The sequence below is a fragment of the Apostichopus japonicus genome, chromosome 6 (assembly GCF_037975245.1).
Source record: "Apostichopus japonicus isolate 1M-3 chromosome 6, ASM3797524v1, whole genome shotgun sequence".
Classification (NCBI taxonomy): domain Eukaryota; kingdom Metazoa; phylum Echinodermata; class Holothuroidea; order Aspidochirotida; family Stichopodidae; genus Apostichopus; species Apostichopus japonicus.
In genome coordinates, this window is record NC_092566.1 from 749,408 (window position 1) to 773,483 (window position 24,076).

The 24,076-nt window shown below is 36.0% G+C and overlaps 1 protein-coding gene across 41 annotated transcripts in view; it reads left to right on the forward strand.

Moving 5' to 3' along the window:
* Positions 1-24,076, forward strand: part of LOC139968579 (calcium-activated potassium channel subunit alpha-1-like) — a 156,461-nt gene that overhangs the window by 101,501 nt on the left and 30,884 nt on the right. For 10 of the 41 annotated variants that reach the window (XM_071972679.1, XM_071972690.1, XM_071972680.1 and 7 more), the window contains exons 12-21: positions 198-254; positions 1,202-1,243; positions 3,882-3,932; positions 10,405-10,514; positions 10,945-11,013; positions 13,276-13,362; positions 13,816-13,892; positions 15,173-15,247; positions 18,975-19,124; positions 20,472-20,492. In XM_071972679.1, coding sequence (XP_071828780.1) covers positions 198-254; positions 1,202-1,243; positions 3,882-3,932; positions 10,405-10,514; positions 10,945-11,013; positions 13,276-13,362; positions 13,816-13,892; positions 15,173-15,247; positions 18,975-19,124; positions 20,472-20,492 — 739 coding nt within the window. The remainder of the gene's footprint in view (positions 1-197; positions 255-1,201; positions 1,244-3,881; positions 3,933-10,404; positions 10,515-10,944; positions 11,014-13,275; positions 13,363-13,815; positions 13,893-15,172; positions 15,248-18,974; positions 19,125-20,471; positions 20,493-24,076) is intronic. The other 31 variants (XM_071972683.1, XM_071972684.1, XM_071972682.1 and 28 more) reach the window with 13 other exon arrangements.

Consider the following 24,076-nt stretch of genomic DNA (forward strand, 5'->3'; position numbering starts at 1 on the left):
GCTCTTACAAACTACCAAGTGAGATGCTATGGTAAGCAGCAACATGGATAATATGGGGGGGGGGGGCAGGGGGTGGGGAATGGATGTTCCTTTGTGACCACTGACAGGAGGTAGTGTTTTAGTATCTATTGTTTGCCTGATATGCTGTTTTTGTTGCATGATGAGCCATATCTATATGTCAACTTTCTCCTTCACAGATAGAAAAGTCTATGTCAGTTATTGCTAGTGGCAGTTCTGTGCCTGAAGTGGTGGCAGTATGTTATTTGGGCCTTTTTCTATTTGTCACACTTTGAACATAAAATGCATAGACATTTAAGGTCAAAGGTCACTTTGACTGGGTCAACATACACGCATCATTCAATACTAGTAACCACCTCATTTGCATGTTTGCATAAATGGATTTTTGATTCAGTTTGCTTTAGTTTTCTTTATTGCGTCACCGGAGACTTCAAGAAACACTCCATGCTTGCTTCACTCGGTAGAAAATCCCTGACTTGTAAAATCTGGTAGATAATCAGAGAGCTACTCCCTCATAAAAGATTATTCAGCCTGGATTGTAATATGTAGTGAAGATATGCAAATGCTTGCTTATTAAATAATTACCTTTAAATATTAGGGAGGTGTTAAACGTTGTCTGTTGCATGGATATTAAAAATCCCTTTCCATACATATATATATATATATATATATATATAGCCCATGCTCATTACAGCAACACAGAGTAATTAGCCAAGTCCATCTCGTTAGCAGCCAGTTTTATGTCCGAAGTAGTCTGGAAGTTACTCAAGAAATAAGAAATCTGGAATTGTATGCATAAGGAAAGAAGATAATTAGCATACTATTACTTGCTATCTTTCTAATCTATGGATCAATTGGTCAGATTCTCTATACAAATGATAATGATAATAATAATATTAGACCATATCTATTTAACATCTTTCTTTATTTTTTATTCCTCTTTTACATGTAGTGTTGTAAAAACAATTATAATCTACTAAATGTACACTCCCCTAAAAATACTGCTTCTTTCCGTATGGTAATATATCAAAAATGTATAGAATTTGTGCATTATTATGATTATTATATGAATATGGTACAACAATAGCATCACATTCCTCCTATTACATAATACTCTCTTCCATTTGCCTTTTATAACTATTCATATTTGTGAATACTCATCATTGTTCGTATTTTCCTAAAGATGAAATCTAAAGCTGGTGCCAAGTCGCATGACTTGCCATATGTGAGTTTACCATTCTTGTCAAATTATCAAACATTCAGGCTGGACAAATTTACACTCTAACACTTGTAATCAAACCATCCCAGCTAGCTATGCTTAAACAAGCTTCATACTGTCATTTGGCCATGGTATCTGTAAGCTCTGTACGTAATCTTTTGTGCTACTTCCCTCGCCCCCATCCCCCCCTTCCCTCGGCAGTATTTATGTTCGATATGGCTCCAATGGTTAGACAGCATTAACTAGAAGGGAGAGATTAGTAAACACGATCTTTAAAATATGTTGGCTATGTCAGCAAATGCCAAACAAATGGTACCGTTGCTTTATGGTCAAATTTCGCTTAAGAACACCCAAAAAATTAAATATTGTCACCCTTCGAGACAGATTTTGTTTTCAGGATGCATGATTAGTGCTATGTTACATGCATGTCTCTACTGCTTGAGGTAACATCAAAGACTCATATTTTATTTATTTCGTTTTTTTCTTTTTCTTTCTTTCGTTTGGTTTAAAATATGCATAATGGGGACATGCTCCTGGGTTTTTGTTATACATTCATGATCAACATTGCGTATCTATTTAGCAACTGCAAACAGCTATTTGCAGATCAAATGGAGTTAAAGATGGGGTATTAAACATATACTAATGGTTTATCATCTAGTCTGTGCCAGTGTTTGTGTGATGTTCTCAGAGTAATGCTGGTTTATTGAATAACAGTTGATAATTGTATTCTTTGCTAAATTTGATCAGCAAGTAATGCCTTGGGATTAAAAAATAGTTTATTGCAATGACTTTGGGGAAATTAAGATCCATTTGAAGTAATTTTAGATTTAGCCTTTTTTTCTTTTTTTTTGGAAAGGAAGGTAGTCTTCAAATGATTTGACATTGAATAACAGAACTTGAAATGTACTTAGGGAATGTGTAAAAGAACTTTTAAAGTGGACCTTGATCTTGGAAAGATATATTGGTGTTGCCTTGTAATGGTTCAAGAAGTCAATACTTATTATGTGAGAAAACAAAATCTGCAAGAAATGATTAGGTACGTTACATATCTCCCACTAGCTACATCTGGAAGTTTTTCTTGGAAAGGGATAGTGGTGGGGGGTGGAGTGGGGGTGGAGTGGGGGGCATTGGTTGCTATGCTTGTCATTGGTGATGTTTTCAATAATCTCTTTCTATTTAATCTCCATTATTAGTTGGGACAGTTAAGATGGGAGATTGCTCCTGTTGCAGTGCCAAAGAATACTAAGTTGCTCAACAATGACCACCTGACCAAGATATCTTTTAGGTGTTTTGATCAAATTTGATAGTATATGAAGATATTTTCTATGTCAGGGTTGCATTGCTTCACACACCTTCCCCCGGTTCCCTCCTCCATTTGGGAAGCATTTTGTGTACCTTCAGTCTATGCATAAAAATGTGGAAGAGTTACTAATTGATGGTCACATGTGTGATTTCATACTTCTTTAGGTTGCCTAACATTCATTTATAATATCCTGTATATAGATACAGCATCCATTGGTGCATTCTTCTATGGAGGTGGCAGTGTGAGGTTTATTTCAAATTTACAAATCAATATAAAAATAAATAACATTTTATGAGCATATTTATGAATATTCTTTATATTTGATAAGTATAGGCTATCTTTAGAGTTGAAAGTACCATAACCTTAATGTGTTAGGCTGCTATTGATCCATAAAATTATCAATGCCAATAATCTCACCACTAAATTTCAGAACATTCACCTCTGCTATCATTTCATTTCATTTCACTTAGCTTTTTCCTTTTACTTTGACACAAGTTTATAGTAACCTAAGTAAGCAACCCCCGCCCACCCCCCAAAAAATAATAATATAACATTCCTTATGATTAGATGTACATATATATATATATGAATAAACATTTAAGTAGTATGCTTCATCTTAAAACATGAACATATTTCTGAAATATGCTCCAAACAGGAATAATCTTGTTGGAATTGAAAGTTGCAGTTCATTTGTTTGTACATGACTCAGTCTGGTGATTTCAGAAATGTAATGCTTGAAGAAAATTGGACCCCTTTATTAGAGAAAAGATTGAATCTGCTAATAATTATGATTACATGAAAATATCTTTTAAAGTGATATTTTGCTGTGAAATGTGCAAAATGAAGGCAATGCGTTCCTTTTTCCCTTGGATTGTTGACAGTAGCCCCAGGCAATAATTACTAGCCACTTCTGTCTTAGCCTAATTTAGTAGCATTCCTATTCTCTCGTCTTTTACATTATCAAGATGCATGAGTTCAACTCTCTAAAATATCATTATACTGCTGCTTCTTCTATCAGTTCTTGATGTTATTTTTTAGTTCTTTCATAATCTTGTGTGTTCCTCCTCGTAATATCTCTCTTCATGAAACTCTTGTATCGATTGGTCAATTTTTGATATATCGCTTTGATGTCATTCTCATCATATCTTGATTTTCGTTCTTTATCTTTTCTTTCATTTAATCCCTTCCCTTCTCTGTCTTCCCCTTTAAACCCTTCCTGTACACGTCTCACACTCTTTCTCGTGCACTCTATCTTCCATTGGATGCACACCTCCCTAACCCCCCCTCGAAACCCCCCTTACCATTATCCCCTCTTGGTCCCATCCTACAACCCCCCATTAGACACAGGATGGAAGTTCCCTAGTCGCTGTTGGCAACACTGGTGAAATGCAGGTTTGTGGTCAACAAATTTTACTTGATTTTTATTGCATGGTTTTCTTTCTTCGCCACCCAGCTTTTTCACCGAAAGTTACATTTTTGACAGTTTTCAGCGTTTTTCTCACCGCACTCACCAATCACCTTACCCTTCCAATCTTTCTGAAACTCTTCTTGAGAAAAGCTAAACGAATAAAAGGTTTTTGGCTGACTAAAGGTAACAACCCCAGTGTTGAGGTTGATCAGTGAGGTCATATGTAAATTACCTCCATTTTGTTTTCCTATTCATGGAGAGGTAATCTTAGACCTTTTTTTAAAACAATAACAATCATTTCTCTCTTCAACCATTATTGCACTCAAGTTATTGAAGGTAAATTTGAGTCATTTTATTTTACAGTAGTTTTGTATCATAAATGACATAAATGGAACAGATAATTGTTCATCCCATTGTAAATATATTCACTTCCTAAAATCTTCATTTTGTGGCAATGTGTAACCATGACAACTTGTACGATCATTTTAATGTGTTGTGCTGTCCTTGTTCATCCCCCTCGACTATACGAGTGTCCATCACTTACATTTTACAGGAATTTTGCTTGATTTTGATGAAAGAGATGAAAGTCACCATATTCACTAAAAAGTTGGCTACGAATACCAATTATCTGAAGTAAACATTCAGTATGCAACTTTCTTGTCCTCATTCCCCCCCCCCCCCCTCCCTGTACTCCCCTTCCTCATTCCATACTAACCCTTCCCCACCCCTTCCAAAAACAAGTGGACAACAGGACATTTTTTCAACCTCAAGCAAGGACCATGCTGTTTGTTTTCTAATTAACATCCAAGTTTAATAACAAACTAACCATTGAGCAAATTTGATGACCTGTGCTATTACCATTATGGTACGTTATAGCTGTGAAAGTTACTCTTCCCTTTTATTTGAGTTTGGTGATGCATAACAATTAAAAATAATAATAAATAGCCAGTTAAACATAACTTTGAACTTTCAAATAATAGTCAATTCATGTATGGCAAGTTATAATCACAATTCCCACTCCACCCACCTCCCTCAAAAATTGCCTCTCCTCCCTCCTTCCCCCCCCCCAAAAAAAAATTTGCTCCCTCCAAAATTGTATATCAGTATTATCATTTGCAAGTTGGTGAATAGAAGTATTAAGGCTTTAATAGATGTGGTTTGGTTAAAGTAGAATAATAGGGTAGGTTTTAGAGATGGGAGAGGGGGGGGGGATGCTCTTGTGGTGATGCCACTTAGCTCCTATATCCTATAATTTGGCCTTTTTTTTTTTTTTTGTTAACTAATTGCTGGTGGTGATTAGAGGTGAACAATAACCTATAAAGCTGTTTTATTCCTTTTTTCTTACTTAGCTTATATTCTTCACCCATGTAATCCTTCAGCACCCCGCTCTTATTAACATCTCTTAGTCAGTGCACAAGCGGTAAACCTCTTATTACAGCTTGTAATATCCAATCATGGAGTTCGCCCTCTATCGCTGCTAATGTACCCATCATCTATAACTTGCGATGATATTATGTGGGGGTATTATTATTCTTGGTTTGGATAATGGGCTTGTATTATTAATGAAGAAATTATCACTTTTATTATGATTATTATTGGTACATTAGCATTCATTAATTGTGCATCCAGCTCCTTGCGTGTGTAATGTGTGTGTGAAGATGATTTTTGGTTAATTCTCTTCCTTTGTAAATATCTCCACTATTTTACCGTTTAATACTTGCAAATATTTTGATCAGCGGGGAAAGGAACTCCTATACCAGTAGCTAGTAGCAGTAAACTAACAGGGCAGCTTGCAATATTTACAACCCGCTTCTTCTTGGTCTGTTAAATCCCTCCAAATATTAGAACCTAAATTTCAAGTTTGTAGTTTTAATGCTGGGAAACATAAACTTGCTGCTTATACAGTAGTTAGCTAACCTCTCTTCCTAATGTCACTGCTATATATACATATGGATCATGTGCTATTCAAGTTTGTATTACACAGGCCTCAGAAGCTACTAGACCTGCATGTAAGTAAAATGGTGGAGTTTTTGACCAATTTTTTATTATGATTATATGATATTATTTTCATATCATAATTATATAAGATTTGAAATAGAAGTGGAATCCCAATTCAGTGAGTTCAATAGTGTCTTAAAATGACATTTTTGACCTCAGCTTTTTTCGTTTAGAAGAAGCAGGGGGAGATTAAAAAATTGATGTCTTAACCACCCTAGATGTATTAGTGATGGTGTTAGAACGTCGAGCATCTTCTCATTAAAAGGAGATTCTCAAAATAGCAATAGAGATGATTTCATTTGAATATTTATTCATCTTTGAAAGAGAATAAAGTGATGGTTTCTCTCCCTATAGGATATGAGGGAGAGAAGTTATCACATTATCAGAAGTATACTTGTTTCAACCCTAGTTTGTCGCACCTCTACCATAATCTCACTGCTAAATGCACTACCAACACCTGTCTTCACCCCTCCCCCAACTCCTAACAGACCATTGTGAATAGTGCAATATTTCTACTTCCAAACGAGGAATGCATTTGGAACATTTCAGCGCAAGCAGGAAGCATATCTGAAATTTTGAAGAAGTTTTAAAAAAAAATACAGTTGATCATTTAAACTCAAACTTAATATATTTCTGATTTTGTTTTGCACTACTTCTACAGAGTTTTAAAAGGCGTTACACCCTTCTGTTTTACACGGCCACCTACCCTATTACACCAATCTGTTTTACACAGCAAACTACCCTGTTATTGCATCTTCATGTTACCCTCCAAGTCCCATCTAGAACCCACCAATAGCTAATTCTTACCCTAATAGCCACTCCTCACATCAATATAATAGTATTTATAGAACTCTCTAAAAGCTGTTTTTTCCAGCCGTCCCGCTCTGATAGGGTGTGGACAGATTTGCTTACCCCATGCTCTATGTTACATTGGGTGTGTGGAGGAGGTTGGATGATAGGCTGGGGTAAGAAGGGGTACAAGAGCAGTATCTTTTGGGTTGGTTTCTATTTCTCTTAATGAATATAGGCTCCCGGGTGTCATCTTATCAACCATACTCTCGTCAGTTGTTGGCTTAAATATGTAAATGTTTACCAGAGTATCCTGGTGTGTTAGCTTAAATAAGCATCACATTACCAAGTTATGATAAAAATTAACAAATTTGGATGAACTACCTGAAATGTTCTGAGTTTATTTATTTTTTAGTTTTAAATCGTTGTCCTCAGTGGAGATTAATTTTTAAAACTGCTCAAAAGTACAAATTTGCTGATACACTTCATTGGGGTACCCATCTTAGCTTGACTATCAAAGAAAGGTTCATACACTCCAGAAAATGAGTTTACCAAATGTGATTCTACACCTCATTAAAAGCATGATTACATTGTTGTTATTTATTAGTAACAAGCAGCTGTTCGATAGAAAATTATAGCAAAACAAATCAAGCCAACAATGTCAGCTGATATTCTGGTATAGTACATTTACCTTTTAAAATTAAACTATTTTTTCATTCATATTTTAGTAAACAGTGGTTGAGATATGGAATTAGGGTTTTGATGGAATTGGCCAACAACCAAAACTACCAGAACATTTGGAGGTTCAAGATGTAGGTCAGGAGAAATAGGGGCAGGAGGGGGTAGAAGGTGGTGGGGATAGAAGGGGGTGGGGAGCAGATCTACTGAGAGAAGTAAATTTTGAAGACTAGTGTGAAATTTTTGACAGGGAAACTCTTTGTGATGTCATCATCAGTATTGCTGGGAGAGTCAATTGTGTAAATTAGAGATGATAGGATATTATGTCTGATAAATTGGCTCTAAACTCTACAGATAGTGAATATATTATGCAAGAGTTAATTAGCAATTGTTTTTAGTTTACATTGGAAATTTCAAGAGATTCAAGTGACTTAATATGAAATTGGCAACATCACAAAGAGTTATACTGTATTCTTGTTTGTAGGTTTCAAATTGGCATCATCAAAGAATTGTATTCTTGTTTGTAGGTTTCAAATTGGCATCATCAAAGAATTGTATTCTTGTTTGTAGGTTTCAAATTGGCATCATCACTGAGAATTATATTCCTGTTTGTAGGTTTCAAATTGGCAACATCGCAAAGAATTATATTCCTGTTTGTAGGTTTCAAATTAGCAACATCACTGAGAATTATATTCTTGTTTGTAGTTTCAAATTGGCAACATCACAGAGAATTATATTCTTGTTTGTAGGTTTCAAATTGGCAACATCACTGAAAATTGTATTCCTCTTTGTAGGTTTCAAAGTCACTCAGGAAGACCTTATCAGACCATTGTATCAAATTGTCAATTTCCTCATCTCTGTCTTCATACAGAAAATATCTCAGAGATTTACAATATTTAGTATTTAACATGCAAACACATTCTAAAGATAGCATATTAAGCCAGAAATTATAAACCGTTATGGTCATTTTTAGTCCTTTAATACACCACAGCACGAATATGTGGGCCTTGCCTTAAAGCAGCATTTTGCGTCCTTTTCTATGATTTTTCTCAACCTCACTGACTCCACTGTGCCATAACGACATACATAACTAGCTTATCTATTTATATTTTACTTCAAATGGTGGCATAAAAGTCGAAAAAATTGCAACTTTCAACTTTGTTGTTCTCCAAGATATTTTCCGTTGGGAACCCAATAAACCTCGCCCATAATATGAATATTTAAACACTACGAACGTCATTGACAGATACGTAATATAACACCACGCTTGATTTGTGTACAGTCTATATGGCAGTTGTACCAGGGAGTTGCATAACAACTCCTTGGTTGTACCAAGGCAAAGTCTTGAATCTATTTTTAGCAACGGCTCATAACTAAACCTGCATCTCTGATTGGTTGAATTCAAACTAGTGGGTTTGGGAACTGAATGCGATTAATTTGTATGTGGAATACTCGCCAATTAACGTTTTTGGAAGGGAAAAACTTGGCTAATATCTTAATTTGCTGTTTTGTGATTTTGATGCATGTAAAAAACTTGATGGACATGTCAAAAATGTAGAAAACGGCGATCAAACGCAAAATGCTCATGAATAAACATACTATTCACTGATTGGTGGAATTCAAACTAGTGGATTTGGAGATATGAAAACTTTGTCGAGGACACTTTTACTCGTTATCGACATAAATCGTTAATTACTCGCTAATTAACGCTCTTGGCAGGGTGAAACTTGGATGGTATCTCAGTTTGCTGTTTTATGATTGATACATCTAAAAAAATCGATGCACATGTTAAAAAGGTGGAAAAAAGCGACCCAACGCAAAATGCTGCTTTAACACAGCCCGGTATATAATACCACTGCCATACCTATTTCGTTGTGAATTCATAACGTTTAATATCATTCATCATCCCCTCCCCACCCCACCCCCCCCCATTTTTGTCTCATTCAGGTAAAGTATCTTATCCTTCAAAAGATTTGTTTTACTTGCATTTTGTACATTTATAGCTTGTCCTGGCATGGAATGCTTTTTACTTGTTATTTTTAATTTGACTGCATCTGAGTATCTTCCATTTGATGGCGTAGACTGATCTTTATGTCCATCATTACTTATGTATCATTTCAATTTTATTATTTGTTTTATAATGATGGTAATCACTTTCTTGCAAATGGATGGTTCAAGAAGTTGCTTTCTTGGAGTTGACTAATAATTGTTAACTTTTATTGATGGATTGTTTTTTTTTTAAATTTCATTCATAATGTTATTAACACTTGAGGAAGTCCTAAGAATAGACATCATGTTTATTATGACATCTTTTATGGTATCACATTTTGCTGGAGGTTTTCTTTCTACATGGAATTGATTTGGTTTACAGTTTCCTGGAGGATTTGATAAGATTTTTTGGGAGTACCCCACCAGCATTCAAACCATTCATTAATTGTTTCAGTTCAGAGGTATTAAATGATACAACATTGATGTAAAACCTATAAACTGTCATATCTGACCGCATTTTGACTTAAGAAATGATGCAGTAAATCTTGAAGGATTCGGTAGCAAGTCTGTTGAAATTGAGGGTGGAATGTGGGAAGTTCTGATGGTCAGTGAGGTGGAGGGGGAATGAGTGGGGGTGATGGGATAGAGGTCACAAGATGATCATAATATCAATATAAATAAAATATGTTTGATATTGTAAAAGTTTGCATGTTGATGCCTAGGATAAAATATTTGAGGTTTCCTGACTTAGGCAATACAGGAGGATTTCTCATGCTTAGTTTATAAATGCTCGATGAAATGAAAAAATAAAACTCATTGTATTATTCATGTTTGACATTTGTTAGAATCCTATGTTGATTTTTTAATTTTTCTAGTAATATCCAATTATTTAATTATTAATAACATAAATATGGTTTATACGTTTACCTTTTTTTTTTACATTCTTTGTCACTAAGAGAATGATTTTTCAATTGTTTTCATATTCTCTCTATATTTTGGCAGCTTTTCAAGGATGCCTGGCAGAGCTATTACCTGGAAGGATGTGGCAATGAGATGTATACAGAATTTCTATCAAAGTCATTCTTTGGCATGACGTTTCCCGAGGTTGCTGTGTAAGAATCTTATAAATACTCTATCATTTCTCCCTCTTCTTCTTCTCTTTTAATCACAAGCGTACTACTTTTTTTCATTCTATTTTAGACCAAACGTAATATTTTGTCAGTGTTATGACAAATTACGTAGCATTATGGAATGCATAATGGATCCATCTGCTATTCTTTGGTGGTCTCTTGTCGACAAGTCTCATATAAACCCAGCCATAGTGATGACCTTTGACCATCCACAGCTTTCCTCTCTGTTTATATTTAATATCCAGTATGATGCTTCTGTGAAGTAAGACTTGCCTATTACCATACAGTGTATTAATAGAATCTCATTTCTTTTCTGTAGCTTTGGTTTACTTATGTTATGTCATGAATTGAACCAACATTCTTTGGCCCTTCATGGTTCACTGTTTTAACAAAAATCTTTACTTTTTACCAGGGTATGTTTCCAGAAACTGAAGTTACTAATGATTGCCATAGAAGCCAACATTGACACAACAGAGAGTGTGTACGTATACAACCTCATTTCGCCTACTCCATGCACTATTTATGTACAGCATTGCCTATGCATGTAGTGAATTCCCTACCCTATCAAATGCTGGTTACTATTAAACTGTAGGGTATGTCTAGCCTAATGTTACAAATGCCGGCTGGTTACTACGGTAGGGTATGTCTAGCCTTATGTTACAAATGCCGGCTGGTTACTACAATAGGGTATGTCTAGCCTAATGTTACTCTATTTCACAGAACTGAAATATGTAATGATGGGGCCTAGTTATAGGTTATGTTTTTGGCCAAAAACAGGGGACTCAGGTGGTATTTGCTATAGGCAGGGAAGGTGGCAATGCATGCATTAATTTGTGAAAAAAAAGCCCTCATACCCTCCTATGTGATGAACACGTTCCCCCCTCCCTCCCCACCCTAGCACTAGCTTAGATAACAGTTTACCTTACTTATGATAGTGTCCTTCAAATATTACTTTTTCCATTGAATTTGTCACTTCTGTTATTTTAATAAAAATATATGAGAAATAATTTTGAATTGTAAAGGATCAGTTATTGTACTAGCACTTCAGGAGATGCAAGAACAATAACTAAAGATATGCAAAAGGTTAGGTTGAAACAAGACTTGCTTCAGTGATTCTTCATCTGGTTATCCCATATCATTAAATACTGATTCCACAACTATGCTCACTTTGATCTTTGCAATCTTGTTCATTGCGAATTTCAAGCTTCTGTTCATTAACTCTGCAAAGACCTGCATTTTTCGTCTGTTAGAATTATATTTCACTGATGAATAGTTGTAGGATAAATCTCAAGTGAATTATAACTTATTCTGCTCTTTCCCTGTTGGTTTAGCCTGTGTAACTAAAACCCAGTCATTTCGATCAGATTACTTATGTTTTATGAATATTCCGTCCCTCCAATTCCAATCATTTGCATGTTTGTCACAAAAAGGAAGAGTGTGTGAGCTAGAATCCCCTGGGCAGAATTCATGGGTGTATTAAAACCCTGTAATAAGCCAAAGAAAGGTAATTCTCTCATCAGTCATGCAATTACTGACCTGTTTAGTCTGTGGGGGGGGGGGTTAGTGGGGGGATTGCACTGGATCAAGGAAACAGAAAAACATAGTCAGTTGTGCATAACCTCTGTACAGACATTTTACTTATCTTTGTCACAAGTGATGATAATTTTATAAACAAGCCAGGAAACTATGAAGTTGATCATCCGTCCACATGCGTTCATCTGTCTGTTTGACTTGAATTGAGGACTGGACTGCTTATTAGAGATTGATAAATAATCAATAATGGAAAAATGAAAAACTAATAAACCCTTGGCACCCTCCCTTCTTCTCCGATGACCTCATTGATTTATGTATACTCCATTGAGAAGGACATGTGGCTGTGTTTAGTGTGTGAGGGCTTCCAAGGCTTGGAGATGTTTTTAATTTCCTTACTCATTTAAATCTTCTTTTGAATTTATTATTATTATTACTCTGTATCTTCTGATATTCCTTCCCATTTTGATCTGTTTAATCTCTCAGTCACGATGAGATAATGATGTGACCATATCATGTTGTGTTACTGATTGCCGTTAGAAATTTATTTAGACAGAACAAGTCAGAGAACGCTCAACTTTTACATTCTATAAACTATTACATCGATCTCTCTGGGCCTCCCTATCTCTTGCTCTAGTTGTTTCCATCAAAATGTTTTATGTTAGAATCAAATTTAAGAGGACATTCACCTTCATAGACTCAGGTGTCGTTAGAATAAAGGTTTCAGCATCGAGTTACTTTAATAGAAGGAGAACTGAACAGCTGAAAGTATGCTAAGAAAAATGAAACAATAGAAGCATTGTTATAATCAACTGGTGTAAAATATCTGCATTCTTTACTGTTGTCAGTGAATTAATTGATTAATTTGACTTAATAGTGTAAGCAATTATCTCTAATTACTGATAGCAACTTTAGCTGGAAGAATTTAAGATTCTTCTGGGAGTGAGATAACAAGTTGATGCGGAACAGTGAGTTTTAATTTGTAACTAAGAAACTTTACACTTTCTTGTTAAGTGATTGGATTGTACAATGTTTACCAGATCTTGGAGTCACGTTACCTTACATTCTGCGGTATTTGTCTCTCATTTAGAGTATTATTTTGGTGGACTTGGTTGGATGGTCAGTTGTTGGGTCAATCAACATCTGTCTTGCACCAATAAATGTGAAGTCAATAATGGACCTCTATTTCTATCTTCTATTTCCTTCCAAACAGGATTGCAATCAACCCAGGGACACATCTGAAGGTCCAGGAGGGTACACTGGGGTTCTTCATTGCAGGGTCAGCTCATGAGGTCAAAAGGTGAGACAACATGGTACTTATATGTCATCAGTTTGACCACAGTGGCAGTACTGTTGTATACATTCCTTCAATTCCATACATTTATTAAATCATGTGATGTGATTTAAGTCCAGGATAACATTTTTCTCCTCTTAGTTCATAACATATTTGCCAGCTATAAGCTGTTTCACTAAACCAGTACTTAATGAAGGGTCAAGCAGTATGAGATAATTCATATTTATAATGTTACTGCGTACTGTGGTATTAACACTTTATTATACTGATTAGCTGTCATATTTTTATTTACCATAAGTCTTATTGCATTCTGCTGGCCTAAACCTGCTAACCAAGATGTCTGGAACTATCCTAAAAGATGTTAGATCTAGGCCTATCATAAGCTTTATCTGTTAATAAAAGATTAAAGTCTATAGATTTGAATTGATTCCAACGGTCTTCGGGTGTAATTTATTTCAGAGCCTATTTCTATTGCAAGTCTTGCCATGAAGATATCACAGACGTTGAGAAGATAAGGCAGTGTACATGTGAATCAGGTAAAAGGTTCCTCACAATAAAAATAATAATATTCACTATTCTGTTGTGTGCCAATGGAGTGAGCTATTGTATTCAAACTAGGCTGAATTTTCTGCGTAGGTACTAGCCTTGCTTTGCTGTGTGGAACGACCCACCAACAGTCCAAAAGTTGGTCATCGTCTTCTCAGGCTAAAGTATTCTACAAGATAAATCCTTTTCTCCAACATTCTCACTTCTTGGTTACATTTTCAGTCCCAGAAAGAAAGTGAAACTGCCTAGTAAACTCATAAAGATATTTGGATGAAGCTAAAATGAATTTATACTTTTCATACGTGGCTTATTTCATTACTTCTTTTCCTCAGTGAGTAGAAAATCTTAGCAAAACAAGATCCTGACAGCTCTAATGATAAGTAAACGTAATACCACTGGTTCCTGATTCTCTCTGAACATACTGTATGTTGCGGATACTCACCACACACTTGACAGCATTACCAGCTAATGTTATATGATAATACAGTAGATTCTCTTCCAGCTATTGTTATTAAATTTTTAATCCATCTGTGGATATTATGAGAAGACAGAAACCTCTAAGTTAGTCCTTCTGAAGGTTTACATGAGCCCCTGTAAGATTCCTCCTGTACTATGGCAATCTATATTGTTTATGCATTAGTCCTTTTGAAGGTTTACATGAGCCCCCTGTAAGATTCCTCCTGTACTATGGCAATCTATATTGTTTATGCAGTCTAGTGTCACCATGGTCCTATTAATGTTGTGTCTTTGCTCTCAATCTGTTTACTGTCATGGGAGTTGGTTTTGCAGAAGTCAGAATATTACTTTACAAAGAAATCTCTGAAGTAGACCAGTTATAGAACTGTCTAATAGAAGAAAGATTATTCAATAGCTAGTACTCATTGTGGAGGAATCATGAAGGATTGGGGGGATATAAGTGTAACCATGTAGTGCTTTGGGGTGGGGGAGGGATGGATTTATTGTGGAGAGAGTAGGGTACCAGGTTAAGTGCAGAGTACATCTTGCTGGGTACCCATTGATTTCCATTAGTGGTATTCATGAGGGGGGGGGGACGATGAGGGGTACAAATAAATCTAAGTACAGGGTACATCTGTTTAAGCATTCAAGGAGGAGATGAGAGGTTCCCAATGGTAAACACAGGGTGCCATCTAGTGAAGCTTTCCTGCTGGTAGAGAGGCGAGGGTACCAGTGATATTTAGACTTCCGAAGAGAGGCGAGGGCGCCAGTGATATTTAGACTGATGTTATCACAAGTTTTTCTCCCATCACAGCTGACTTCATGCATCGTCGAAAGGGCTCCACCAGACGAAACTTAGATCTATTTAAAGGGAAGAAAAGAACTAAAAGTAATGGTTATTTTTCTTTCAAACCATTCTCTACCATGCCTGCTGCTACTGCTGTCGCATTAACCGTTTTGTTCTAGCAGATGTCCCTCCTTGATCCATGCAATACATGTTTTATTATTTGAAAGAAACACTACCCCTGACAGATAACAACAAAGTCACTATCACTGCTTGGCTAGAACAGAAAAAGGGCCACAAAAGAACAAGAAGCTTAGTCCTTTGATAGAATGTTTTAAATTAGATGTTGCATTGTTTTTCTATTTGTAACACTAGCTGAAGTAGACTATGCCAAACTCACAGCACCAAATGTCGCCCTTGCACAGCCTGCTGGCACTAGTGTCTCTCTTTGTTGTGTGTGATCTTGTGTTTTTCCTCCCTCCACACCTAATTCAGACAGCTTTAAAAGTGTAGATAAACTAGAAATAAATTACTATTCTTCTGACACAGGTAGTTTGGTCTAACTAACAAACAGAACATTCTGAGGTTAACTTCAAGAGGCTCTGCTTGCGATGGTGTAAACTCCTGACTAAAAACATGCCATTCATAGTTGGGTTTGTTTATACTAACAAAGAGAGGTTAAATGATCTTTGCTTGCCAATATTGTTAACTCCTGATTAAAAACATGCCAATCATAGTTGGGTTAGGTTTTGGTCTAACGAACAAACAGAACATTCAGAGGTTAAAATCCAGAGATCTCTGCTTGCTGATGTTTTAAACTCCTGACTAAAAACATACCAGTCATAGTTGGGTTTGGTTGAACATGAAAAACAATGTGTTGGTTACTGCTGTTGGTCACATTAGCACAATTAAATGACCAGATCTTGTTATGTAGTTCTGTCTAGACTATATGCTAGGGAGAGTTTTTCATTTTTCTAAACTCATTTTCAAGCAGTGCAGTAAGTAGATTACTCAGAATATGGACAAGTAGACAGTGCTGAGTCACATAGTGCTTCAGCAAAACATTAAAGATTGGTGGACTTTTCTCTAACTTTTTAAGTGTTGGACCTCCAGGTTTAACTTGGTCGTAAAGATGTGTTCTGTTGGCAGCTCTACGGGAGTAAGAGGGGGGATGTTGGGGTGGGGGTGCTTTACTGGTCACACTATTGGTGGTTTAATCAATACAGGTCAATAACTGTTAAAAAAAATTGCTTCTATAAATGTGGGAGACACTGAACTGGCTCAGTTGAGGACAGAGACCAGACTTGGAACCTGCTAGTAGAATGGGACAGTAGAAGGGGGGCTAGTAGAAAGGGACAGTAGAAGGGGGGCTAGTAGAATGGGGAGAGGGTTAAACAGTTGATGCCAGGATCAAATGTATCAGCTCTTCTATCTTTAATGCAGTTACAGTTCCCATTTGTCTACTTAGAATAGCTAGTCTGTTTCATACTGTTGGCATAGGTGAAGAAGGCTTACTGTTAATGGTAGGGTGTGAGAGAGGGATAGGGCTGGGGAGGGGTAGGTGTAAGGGTTGTGACTGGTGTGAATCAAGGGAATTTAATTAGGCAATTATTACACTATAAAGTCATTTAAGTGCTAATGTAAATGCATGAGTGAAAACTTCCTTTATGATGTGCAGCTACTTCATACCATTAAAACTCAGGCCTATTATCTATTATTCTTCACAGAATACTCAAGGTACCATTTATGATACTGAGGGATCGCCTTACCCAGTGATATAAACTTGCATATGTAATGGTACCAATTGTGGGTAGGGGGGAGGGGGGGGTGAAAAGCACATTTGGGAAGCGAGGCCAGGATTTGGGAGGGGGTGGGGAGTACAATCCTTCTTAGGCAGGAGAAATGTAGATGGCAGTCTTCCATAAATCTGCCCTCCTTTGCACAATCCTTGCTCCCCTCCCCCACCCCCCTACCTTCACCTCCCCACACCTTAATCATGTCAGAGGTTATAGTGACTGAAAGAATTGTAAAAATTGTCATCTCAAAGTGAACTTCTCTAGCCTGGCTTAGATAAAAGGCGATGGGACCTTAATAATTGTCAGAGGCTAGAGGTTTTAAGATAGAACATTTGTGTTGACTTGATTGAATCTGCACAGAGAAACAAGGCTTGGAAGCCATTAATGAGTGTTGTTAACTTTAGCAAAGGTGAAGAATATTCAACAAATTCCAGAAAACACATATATATATATAACCATCATTTTATTTATGTAAATAGCTTTTTTGGTTCACCTTATGAGTTATCTGAAATATGATCGACAATATCTTTCATTGGCTAAAATAGTAGTCAAAGTTCTCAAGATTTCAACATAATTTTAATAATATAAACCTTGCTCTATATAAAAAATCATCCAAAAAAAAAAAAAAAGCAGGCATATATATCTCATTGGTGCATATAATTATAATATCTCATCCAATTTAATATATCCATAATGTGGACATTTTTAATTGGACCTATTTCTCTGTTGCTATATTTTGAACGTGCAGATCAAATTATGCAAAACTGGATAAGTTCATGCAAGCTGATGCAAATTATTTAAGAAAACTATCGATATATCCACTGCTTAACTTATAATATATTCATGAAAAATGCCCATAAATATGTTAATGAAGACTCATTTTTATTTATTCCCAAGAAAATCATGTAGTAATGAATAGTGTATAATAAGGCAAGGTTCACCAATGGGCTTAAAAACAAAATAAACCACATACTAACCTTGTCACAATCTGCTGAGCTTAATAGCTTCTACCTCTGCTGTTAATGCTTAACTTTATTATTTTTCAGTCGAAGGAACTTATTTTCTTTAAATCTATCTATTTTGGGGGTGTTTGTAAGAAAGGAAATATGCTAATGCAAAAGAGAGGTATTTACTACTTACAGTATTCCACAACTTTTGAAGTGATGTGGTATTATTTTTTGTGCATGGTTAAATGCAACAAAATGATTTTAAAAAATGCATGAAGTTTGGAAACAATTACTGATCATGCTCATAAGTAAAGTATTAATGAAATACTTATCATATAGTAAGTTGGCATAATTACAAACTAATATCCAATTATGGCCAAAAAAACATTAAAAACTTCAGTCATTATAAGTAATGGTAATTAATTGCATGGCTTTTTATTTACCCTTATGCTATCTTAGAGTTGACGTTGTAGAGAATTGACCTCTGACCTGTCATAGCTTACAATGAACACCTCCTATTGAATGAAGTACAATGCTGTCAGTAGTATAATACAATCATTTATATTAAGAGTCTGGAAATACGAAATGAGGAATTTTCGTATTTCCTGTAATCTGCTATTTTGTAATTAATTATTACTGTACCATCTTTGAAACCCCTCTCTCTCTCTTTCTCTTATCGTTGGCTCAGATAAATAAATTGTAGATAAAGAAAAGGTTTTAATTAAGACAGGGTAAACTGGACCAAAGTATTTCAAAAAAAAAAAACAGTGTGTTTTACCAACCAGAAACTGAATTATAGATGTCAGGAGAATCTTAACAAATATAATAGCTATGTGTCCATTTGATGTTTTATTTCTGGATATTTTGCCCTGCGATTGTTTTCTGGTGCCCTTTCATACAGTGATGCAACCTCTTTCTATATAATATCTTTATGAGATCTTATTCCACCCTGTTTTTCTAAGTTTCTTTTCCTTTCTTTTTTTCTCCCTATCTCTAAACATATTATTTTTCATTTCTCTCTTATGTTGCCCTCTTCCCTTCGTTTACCACCATCGTACTGTTTACTAATTCACCTGTTGTGTACTACAGTTGCCCCAACTAATTACAAAGTTACCCCCTCTGTTCGTTTAGCAGTCCCTGTCTCTTCGCTCTATCCCCCTTCTCCCATCTTTTCAGCCAACGGTAAGAAGAAACATTCGGACTTCTCCTACGAGGATTGCAAACATGATGGGTCTGAGGGTAAGGTCCCGTAATACATGTGATTGTTTTCTTTATCTTTGTCAGACTTGATGAGTCATCTCATTGTCATATATCTATCTGCTGCCCTAAAGTTACGCCATCTTGAATCCAGGTCATCCCTACAAATTCATCACAGACGTTTCTCCTCAATCTTGCTCTGATTATATCATCTTTATACTCCCTCTATTTATACTCTCCATACTGTTTCAAAACAAACAAGCCAGTGATGTGAGTTTTGTTGGGAGGTGAGTGGTTAATTTATCAAATTTCAGAGCAATTTACTGATAAAATTTGATCAAGATCACATAGGTTCCACGAATGATGATTTCCCAAAAACTGAAGAGCAAACTTGTCTCATCCTCTTCCTTCATACATCATCCTGTGACCCCCTCCCCTCCCCCACCCCAAGAACAAATAGGATACGGCTCTTCTTAAGTGATGAGTGATGTCCTTTGCCAAGTGATCAATTTGATCTTGATACAAATCAAAATCTCACAACATGTAGGGAGAGAGACTCCTCCCTCAGAATTGTTCATTGTTTACAAACAAAACGAGGAGAACTTTGAGGATGTTCGCTGAACAACTTCATTCAAGATGGTCCACAATTCAGTGACTAGCAACACTTTGACCCTACAGTCAAAGGCAGGAGAGACAACATACAGATAACAAGGGATTAGCAAATATTAAACTCATTCCTTTTTGTACTAAGTCCCTACATATGAAGCACCTTATGAATTTTCAAGTCTGTCAATATTGCCTTGAAGAAAATATTCACATCACTAATGTTTTTATTGTTTTGAAGCATTTTGTCTGCATTTTCTTGGGCACTCATTTTTATGCAGTCCTCACAATCCTTCCCTGTCTATTCTATCTGCAACTTTTGCCCTTTCTTGAAGCTCATGTTTTCCAGCACTTCACTTTAACTATTTTCCATGTTAGTATTTGCACCTTTTCATGACCAGACCTGATAAAGTTCACATTTCAGATTTTTCTGTTTGCTGTGTCACAACCAGTGGCTTTATACATTGGTAGATTATGTAACTTTTTTGAACCTATTTGAAGTTAACAATTGTTTCCCCAGAGTTCGCAGTTTCACTAAAAGTATTTTCTGTTGGGAAGCTTTTCCAGTTTTAAACCAGTTCAAGATTTGAGGTTTTTTAATGTTGTTGGAAGCTTGCTAAATGGTCCAAAATATAAAACTTTATATTTGGATCGGTTAACATTATTATTGTGAGTGTTTGCTTGGGATTTCTTTGGGAAAATATTAAAGCTTTTGGTCCATTTTTCGTATGGAGTATGGGTCTTTATATTTCTTGACAATGATATTTTCTTTATCCTTTGTTCTAGTCGGCCATGTTAAAAAGACAGGTAAACTTGATGTCCCCTCGATATTTCCCGTCCCCCACTCCTTCCCCTCCCCCACTCCCTACCCTTCCCCCATCAGTTGATTGAATTTGTTGTAGTGCCCCAATTCAGCCTTTGTGCATGTATTGTTGTCTTCCAGTAAATTCCTCTAAAATTTTCAGTTTTTTTTCTGGATGTTATGTATCCCTATACAAATTGACAAGGTCAAGTCAACTTCATATATTTGGGATACATGGGCAGTTTAAGCTCCTGTGTTGACTGGATCAATTTTGAAGAAAAAAACATTCAGAAAATTAATGTTGGACACCAAGTTTTCTCTGCATAAGTGAAATTAAAAAAAATGAAATTTGACATATTTCATTTTCTTTTGAAAAATAGATTTTGTTCTATCCATCCCTTCAGTGTCATTTCTCCTTTGTTTTACTGTTTTGGTTATGCGAGCCACGTAACAGGTTGTCATAGAAACCTGACGGTATGTGTTCCCTTCTGCATGATTGGCTGGACTATTTGCCAGTTCAGCGTTGTCGGTGATTTTTTTTTATCTAGTTCTTATGAATAGATATATTTGTTGTCACAATGAGTAAACATTGGTACTACAACTTGAGGGCGCTCTTCTGTTTGCAGGTTGGTTGTTTACTAATCAGACTTAATTCTGTGGGTTGGATGAAGGTGTTTACTAATAAACAAGGTTCTTTGGATAAAACTCATCCCTTCTCCTCTGTAGCTTAGTTCAGCATTGACACCTTTACCTTAGTAAGGGTTTGATATTCTATATCATGTTAAGAAATCATTTGCCGGTAATAAAACAAATGAGGTGAAAGTGTGTGCTAAGTATGTGATATAGCTTCCAATAACATGGTAATCTCAACAGGTTCTGAAATGTTGAGATAGTGCAAATGAGTGTAGTGATCAGTTAGCCTCTGATTTGTAGCACTTGACTGGTATCAACTGATAATGGCACCAGACTGGTAGCGAGTGATGATAGCACCAGACTGATAGCGACTGATAATAGCACTTGACTGGTAGCGACTGATGATAGCACTTGACTGGTAGCGACTGATGATAGCACTTGACTGGTAGCGACTGATGATAGCACCAGACTGGTAGCAACTAATAATAACACCAGACTGGTAGCGACTGATGATAGCAACAGACTGGTAGCGACTGATGATAGCACCAGACTGGTAGCGACTCATGATAGCACCAGACTGGTAGCGACTCATGATAGCAACAGACTGGTAGCGACTGATAATAGCACCAGACTGGTAGCGACTGATAATAGCACCAGACTGGTAGCGACTGATCATAGCACTTGACTGGTATCAATTGATGATAGCACTTGACTGGTAGCGACTGATGATAGCACTTGACTGGTATCCAATGATAATAACACCAGACTGGTACAGACTGATGATAGCAAGTGACTAATAATAATAGCAGCTGGTAGGATTGCAACAACCTTGATCCATTAGAAACAAAGATGGAGATGAGAGACAAGTCCTTACTGGTCTAAGCAAGCAATGCTGTTTAACCCTTGACCGGATTGGAAACAATTGTGTCTACTGAGATACAAGTTACCTTGTTCTTTCTTCCAACAGATATTATAATCTTTGTCATTTACAAAAACAATAGCTCATGCATAGTTGTTGCACATTATTCATTAAGCTATTCCCATATATGCTTGAGATTACTGATACAGCAGTAGAGTCAGTTAAATCTAATAACAAAGTGGTCCAGAAAGTGGTAAGAGCATTCTGCAGTATATGCTATCATTAGGAGCACAGATGCCACTGTAAGATGGCATAGCTAGGCTCATAGGTAGTACACGCATTATTCTACACTATGCTGTCATTATAGAAGCATTATTATGTCAAGTACATAATATGGCTAGAGTAGGCCTACTCATTCTGCAGTATACTTTCATATTCTATGGCATTCCATTGCAGTAGTGTGCATATTAATGCCCTGTGAAGTGTCCATACACATTCTGCTATATACTGCCACCTGCTGTGGTATTCCATGGCATTAGTGTGTATATTAATGCACTGTGAAGTACCCAAACATGTGCTTCCACATGCCTGTTAGAATGTCTGGCATATTTACCATACTGTGGTCTCCCATAAGTTATTTACTACAGACAAATATGAATAATTCAAATACTTATTAATCATCAACAAATATATTATAATATTTTAATCCTCATATTTCTTTTCATCATTTCTGACCTGATGGAGCAAACTTGAAATCATTTTTATAAACACATTACCATTATTGATATACCTTATTCTACCAACATACAACCTTACCATATCATGGTATAATGAAATGTATTATAAATGTATATTAATGATACACAATAATACCACAGCGTACCCGCCATGTCATTAATAATCCCTATGTCATAGTAACATTAATATTCCTATGTCATGGTAACATTAGTACTGGGATTTTATAGGTTACAAACACATCACAAGCAAGCAGAAGTGTAGGTCAGATGTAGGCATGTTGTGTTGCTAGTGTTAACATTGTGTAGATGTGAATGGGGAATGGATGTTACCAGGGGGATAATAGTGGGTAGAGGTGGAAGGGGTGTGAATACCCAAGAGATCATAAAAAAAAGTGTGGTTTATAATAATGTATGTTCATTTCACTTAATTTCAACACTTGCAAGAGCAGAGGGGGTTGTCTATGCTTTATTCTTTGTGGGGGGGGGGGGGGTGGGGGGTAGGCTGAAAATTCTTCAAGGACTCATTTAAAGTGGGTTTATTCAGCTATTTGTAACAATGGATCAACTTGGATGTGTTTGAACCTGAACACTGAATTTTAAGAAACAAAACAACAATGATAAGAGTACATTACAATGTGTAGAGTACATTACAATGTGTAGAGTACATTACAATGTGTAGAGTACATTACAATGATAAGAGTACATTACAATGATAAGAGTACATTACAATGATAAGAGTACATTACAATGTGTAGAGTACATTACAATGTGTAGAGTACATTACAATGATAAGAGTACATTACAATGTGTAGAGTACATTACAATGTGTAGAGTACATTACAATGATAAGAGTACATTACAATGTGTAGAGTACATTACAATGTGTAGAGTACATTACAATGTGTAGAGTACATTACAATGTGTAGAGTACATTACAATGATAAGAGTACATTACAATGTGTAGAGCACATTACAATGTGTAGAGTACATTACAATGTGTAGAGTACATTACAATGCGTAGAGTACATTACAATGTGTAGAGTACATTACAATGTGTAGAGTACATTACAATGTGTAGAGTACATTACAATGCGTAGAGTACATTACAATGTGTAGAGTACATTACAATGATAAGAGTACATTACAATGATAAGAGTACATTACAATGATAAGAGTACATTACAATGTGTAGAGTACATTACAATGTGTAGAGTACATTACAATGATAAGAGAACATTACAATGTGTAGAGTACATTACAATGTGTAGAGTACATTACAATGTGTAGAGAACATTACAATGATAAGAGTACATTACAATGTGTAGAGTACATTACAATGTGTAGAGTACATTACAATGTG